The sequence below is a fragment of the Nematolebias whitei genome, chromosome 11 (assembly GCF_014905685.2).
Source record: "Nematolebias whitei isolate Nwh7 chromosome 11, NemWhi1, whole genome shotgun sequence".
Taxonomy (NCBI): domain Eukaryota; kingdom Metazoa; phylum Chordata; class Actinopteri; order Cyprinodontiformes; family Rivulidae; genus Nematolebias; species Nematolebias whitei.
The window spans coordinates 24,618,339-24,624,795 of NC_056508.1; the positions used below are offsets into that span (position 1 = coordinate 24,618,339).

Below are 6,457 nucleotides of genomic sequence, written 5' to 3' on the forward strand. Positions count from 1 at the left end.
TGTGCCTTTCCAGTCCTAAGACTGCATGCATGTGCTAAACACCACCTCCAGGGTCAGCAGACGCATGTCACACATCCTACAAAATCCATCTGTCCAAACAAAGGCATGTGAACTCATTTTGGAAGGAACTGTTTTCACGGTCGAGACTAAAGTGTGCGCACACATGCCCATGTTGTTGCAACACAAAAATCACAGCGCCAGCTAGTGACCGGGCATGGAAACTACAACGGATATAACGCCTCGTCTAAACAGCGACTGTGATCACAGCATTATCGTGTAAACATGAAACTTTACACAATCAACATCAGATGGTCTCTGATTTTAGAGGTTGTTTACTTGTAAACAGAGTGCGTGCTCACTGCTGTCATGTATTGGGTCGCAGAAACCTGACATGAGTTTGATCAGACGAGTCTACTTCTCCTCAGTGGAGTTAATCATCAACATCTGGTTCTGCAGAAAGCTGCAGTGTTTGATGATCTTATGATTTATTTTACCCAGAAACTGCAGCTTTCAGCCTTGTGTGTTTAAAACTCCACCTCAAGTCTTAAACTAAGACAAGTGCAAGATAAGTGCTTTTAAATCTAACAATCTACAGAACATAAAAAACATAAATGACTAGTATTCCTTGAAGGAATACATGTAGCCTGATGCCTTTCTTAGTTTAAAACTCGACTTGTAGACTAAGATCTAATGATGTGAATAATGGAGTTGTAGTCCTTTTGGTCCAATGTGAATGTTTTGCTTGATCTCAGGCGTTATTATGAGACGTTTGAGCACTCAGAGTACATGCTGAGGATGACACTAAGCTACTGTCACACCAAACATCACCTCAACATCTGTAAAACCAACTGCCTTAAAGACGTTTGTTTGCTACGGTTCATTGTGTGCGGTAGCTAGGCCTGTCACGATAACAAATAAAAATAAAAAAAATGTTGCGGGGCGATTAATTCTCAGAAATTATTGCAATAAATGATAATATTGTTTGAAATTTGACAATAATTTGTAATTATTGTCAAATTTAAGAAGAAATGCTCGTAAATTTTTGTGTGTAGTACCTTTTTTGACCACCAGATGGCAGTATAAGACTGTCTGAACCGAAGGATGGATAGCGAGGGAGCGAGCAGCGTGTCGCTTTAAGAAAAATGGGAGGGATGCTCCTTGACATGACATGGGCTGTCTCTCTTTCCTTTTTTCTGGTTCTCCAAATGGCAGACGCTCGGTGTGGTTTGAGCTCTTTAGCATAGCATTTTTCACACAAAGCTTTTAATTTAAAAAAAATCAGTAAACAAGTTCTCAGCTTCTTTTTGCAGAGAAAAACTTTTTTACACGAAGGCACGGGTTTCAACCGTGAATTTTGGAACTTCGACAAGATGGAGGTTTTTTCCTGAGGTTGGCCTGTTAGCTTAGCTCGTAGCTTAGTTTCTTTTAACGATCCAAAAACGCGATTTTGGACGATTAAAACAGATTTTAAAGAGAAAAGAGAAAGGGAGGGGGTCAGTAAAGAGCACCGGAGTTGAGCCTTTTGTCATCCAGTATCTTCAGTAGAAAGAGAGAGACATGAAGAAACGATAAAGCCGATGAAAATGAGGTCAATAATTTTCATTTATCATGCAATTAATTGATTTATTTTTTATTGTGACAGGCCTAGTGGTAGCCACTTTTTAATTAGTGGCTCCAATTGTTAATTTCTCAGAAATTTTTAAAAATCTATCCAGTGGTTCATGGTATATTTTGCTAACAGACAGCACAGTTAATGGGAACATTTGAAACAGCTCTCACACAATCAACAAGTGCTCAGAGTATGCATCAGGGATGACTCTCAGCTCAATCCTACGACTTGGGACTCTTTCTAGCTGCCTCAATGTGATGTCTGAATAAATCAAGGTGATGGGGATTCGATGCCAACCCACCTCTGGTGCAACTTTGTAACTTTGTACCCTGAAGCGAGGTAGTTAGAGCCGAAACGGTCACTATGTGAAACCGTGAGCCAGTGCTGCTGCTCATTAATGTGGTGAAGTGATGACATCTGGTCTGTGAACCACCGGGTCCCTGAATTATAGAACAGATTTATTACAGAGGGGAGATCCATCATGAACCACAGCACATTCACTTTGAGTTTAAAGATACGTTTAAGAGAACGGAGTTAATTATCATGTTTTTAACAATGATATGGAGGAGACTAGACATCATGTCACGAGTCATCGCAGCAGAGTTCTGCTCCACGTCTCTCCTGCTCCTGTGGAGCTTGCTTCATCTCTGAAAGCTCCCACCTTAGTGGGACATGGCCAGCTCTGTTGGGGATCTGTGAACGTTCAGAGGCAGCAAGACCGACTGGTCTTTGTAGCCATTTTTTAGTGAAAGAGCCTTGTGTCAAACTGGCAGAGTTACAGCCAGTTTCATATTTGCTAAGTTTGTTTGGCTGCATTGACCATCTTAAACAGGGCTGACTCCATAAAGTAATTCATTGCTCATCTACTAATCACTAAAATCATGGTTTCTAAAGCCCACATGCTTGGTGGGAACTCAGAGTTTCATATGGAATTCTTCAGGTCACATTTGAATTGTTCATTTTACACTTTTCAGTCAGTTTTAAGTGCAGTTACTGGTTATTTTAATTACTGACTGCACTAAAATTAAGTTGAAGCTTTTAAGTCCTAAAGAAAACAGAAAAAGGCTTTTTACTTCACATCTAAGCGCCGATTACAAAGTTAAATTCTGAACAGAAAGTGCTGAAGAGATCAAAGAGTGGTTCAGTCTGGTTTAGGAAGTTTTCACAGGAGCTAGCTTGGTTCTGACGCCTGTTGCTTCCAGCTTCCCCAGAACCACCTGCTAGTTTGTTTATCAGTTATGAGGTAATACTGATGAGGTGAATGGTTGTTAACATGCGAGATTCACAAGAAAACAAAGTTATCATATGGTTTCCTCCCTTCTTCTGTCCAACACATAAGTGCACAGGATTGTGGAGGTGGTGGCTGAGTGGCTCACTGCTGAAAGGCCTGGTAATAGTGAGGTAGAGGGCTGGAAGTGCTCATAGCAGAAGTGTACGCCTGAGGTAGCTGGCTGTGAACCCCAGGGCCCTGGGGCACGTGAGCCTGTGGGGGCTGGAAGAACGAGAAGGGCCCCGAAGTCTGAGAGGTGAGCCCAGCGGAGGAGGATGGAGGAGAGGTGGTGGAGGCAACAGGTGGGTAGCTCATCACCAATCCCCCCACTCCCATGTGAGGACTGTAAGGGGGCAGACTGAAGGGCAGGAAGCTGAGCAGGGGCCCTAGCTCCATGTTAGTGGAGCAGGACAGCTCAGTGGTGGAGAGGGCGGGACTCCGAGACAGTAAGTGGGGGTCGCCCTCACACAACACCTCCCTCTGAGGGGAAGCAGAGGTAGACGTGTTCACAGCACACAGCTGAGGTGGAGGGGGTGCACTCTGCAGGTCCAGCAGGAAATTCTCCATGTCGGAGCGTGAGTATGAGGTAGAGCCATAGGATTGCTGCTGGAGGGCTGCTGGGGGCTGCAAGGGTTGAGGGTGGGGGGACTGGGTAGACATGTGATGACCCACCCCCATGGGTGAAGGCAACAAGCCCTGCATGAGCCCCTGAGAATGACCCGCCCCTGCAACTGGATTGGTGTAAGGGGGGCCCAGGTCCCTGACAAAAGGCTCCATGGGCTCCTTGGTGACAGAGGTGAGGTCAGAGGTCACCAGGCTGAGCTCTTCTTTCACCGGACAGTGTGAGGCGGGGTTCAGAGTAGCAGCAGGAGTGCTGGGGGGGGCCGGTGACATCACCCCCGACTCCTGTGCATGGCTCTTCTTCAGGTGGCGAGTCAGGTGGTCTCTACGGCCGAAACGCTGAGCGCAGCAAGTGCACAGAAAGTCCCGGCGCCCGGTGTGAACAACAGCATGTCGCCGTACGTCCTTTCGAGTGTAAAAACGGCGGTCACATCGCTCGCACGAGTACTTCCTCTCTCTGACGGGCACACTGGTGCTGCCTTCTGATGAAGGAGGCCTGTCGCTGTGGTCGCTCAGAGTCTCCAACAGGGAGGGGGGCTCTTCTGGGCAGGGCAGGCCCCCTGCGGCGCTGTGGGTGGTCACCAGGTGGCGCCGGTAACCCAGCTGAGTGTTGTACTGTTTTCCACAGTCCTGGCACTGGAAAAGCTGCCTGGTGGCTAGGAGGCTCTCCTGCAGATGGTCCTGCTGTCGGAACATGGTCTAACAGGACGAAGACTGGTGACCCTGCAGCTGCACGAGGACTCGGGCCAAGAGCCTGAGCCAACACAGACAAAGGACCATCAGTCTGCAGCCCTCTGGTAGTGCTCCTAACTTCTGAGAGCAGGGCTGGCACTCAGAACTGTGATTCTAAAGCAGAGATTTGTGATCCAACTGGCCTTACTGGGACACGCCTGAGTCCAGAGGTCGTTTTCTGCTACAGCAGGTGCCATAGCCCCCCAGTCCTCCCTCATAAACGTTAGAACAGGTTAATGTCTTTAATGAGAACAGCTCCTGTATTAGCAAGTCCTGAACAGATGAAGAGTAGACGAGTCACAGGAGCAGACCAAACTCTTTACAGACCTGCAAAACAGAAACAAAACAAACCGTCACTGTGGGAAAATATGACTTTTGACCTAAAACTATACTATACCAAGGCTGAAACTAAGTATCTATTAGTTTACAAGTTTTACAAGTTTGCTCATGTTCGTGCTGCTGTTCAGCGTATTGTTTTTATACTACTAGTGCTTAGTGTATTTCAGTTAACGTTTTTCTTAGTTCATATCTTAGATATTATTATTACCGTTTTTCTTTTACATTTTACATTTTTGTCGGATGTAACTGGGACCCTGTGTACACAATTTCATTCCACCTCATGTACCACATGTGGTGCGAATGACAAATAAAGAAACCTTGAATCCTTGAAAGTTGGAAACCCTTCATAAAGTTCTGCATCTTTTCAACCAATAGATGGCAGTGTCTGCTGTGTGATGATGTACTACAAGCAAAGAAAGGTTCATGGTTCTTCATTGTCTTCTGGGTCACATGTGGTACATGAGGTGGAACGAAATTGTGTACACAATTGAATTTAGTCCACACTGCACTCAACCACCTGGAGCAGAAAAACTCTTACGTCCGTATGCTCTTTGTGGACTTCACATCCGCCTTCAACACCATGATCCCCCAAACCCTGATGGACAAACTATCCACACTAGGACTAAGCCCCTCCATCTGCAACTGGGTACTAGACTTTTTAACAAACAGACCACAGTTAGTGAGGATCCACAACCTCTCCTCCTCCACCATAACCCTCAGCACTGGCTCTCCTCAGGGATGTGTGTTGAGCCCCCTTCTGTTTACTCTGCTCACATATGATTGTGCAGCTACCCATCCAGGCTGTCACATTGTAAAGTTTGCAGATGATACAGCGGTGGTGGGATGCATCACAAACAATGATGAGTCCAGCTACAGGCAAGAGGTGGAACACCTGGAGAGCTGGTGCAGAGAGAATAACCTTCACATCAATGTGAAGAAGACAAAGGAGATGATTGTGGACTTCAGAAGGAACAAAAACACCTACACCCCCCTGAACATAAGAGGATCTGCGGTGGAAGTGGTCTCCAGCTACAAGTACTTGGGTGTACACATGAATGACAACCTCAGCTGGAGCAACAACACCACCAGCCTGATCAAGAAAGCTCATCAGAGACTCTACTTCCTCAGGCGGCTGAGGCGAGCTGGTCTGGGAAGCTCAGTCCTCACCTCCTTCTACAGGTGTTCAGTGGAGAGCATCCTGTGCTCCAGCATCAACGTGTGGCATGGAGGCTGCACAGCTGCAGAAAGAAAAGCTTTGCAGAGAGTGGTGAAGGCTGCACAGAAGATGTTGGAATCAGTCTCCCCACCATCACAGACATCTACACCTCCAGATGCAGGAAGAGGGCCACCTGCATCATGAAGGACCCCACCCACCCAGCACACACACTTTTTGCCCCACTCCCCTCAGGAAGGAGGTTAAGGAGCATTAAGTGTAGAACCACTAGACTGAGGAACAGCTTCTACCCTGAGGCTGTTAGACTCATGAATCTCTAACTAGAATAATCACTGTGTAAAACCATATCATGTTGCTGCTGATCTGTTTCATGTTGCTGCTGATCTGTTTCAATGTTGATGTGTTCATGCGTGCACATCTGCTCACAGACTCATGTTCATGTTTGTGCTGATGTTCAATGTTTTATGTTATGAGTGCTTAGTGTATATTTAGTTGATGTTTTTCTTAGTTCATATCTTAGATGTTATTACTGTTTTTCTTATACATTTTATTGTTGGATGTAACTGGGACCCTGTGTACATAATTTCGCTCCACCACATGTACCACATGAGGTGCGAATGACAATAAAGAAACTCTGACTCTGACTCTGACAAGGTCCTAGTTACAACCAAAAATAGCAAAAATATAAACTTTAAAATAAACAGTATACAAG

General features: G+C 45.8%; 1 protein-coding gene across 1 annotated transcript; it reads right to left on the minus strand.

Moving 5' to 3' along the window:
- Nucleotides 1-2,959: 2,959 nt before the first annotated feature.
- Nucleotides 2,960-4,277, minus strand: LOC119416857 (zinc finger protein PLAGL2). The gene has a single exon (XM_037684047.1). The coding sequence runs from the start codon at nucleotides 4,194-4,196 to the stop codon at nucleotides 2,982-2,984; it is 1,215 nt and encodes a 404-aa protein (XP_037539975.1). The 5' UTR covers nucleotides 4,197-4,277; the 3' UTR covers nucleotides 2,960-2,981.
- Between the last annotated feature and the right edge of the window lie 2,180 nt (nucleotides 4,278-6,457).

Bases quoted from the DNA above. Each gene is read 5' to 3' on its own strand.
- LOC119416857 (XM_037684047.1), bottom strand. From the start codon at position 4,196: ATGTTCCGACAGCAGGACCATCTGCAGGAGAGCCTCCTAGCCACCAGG.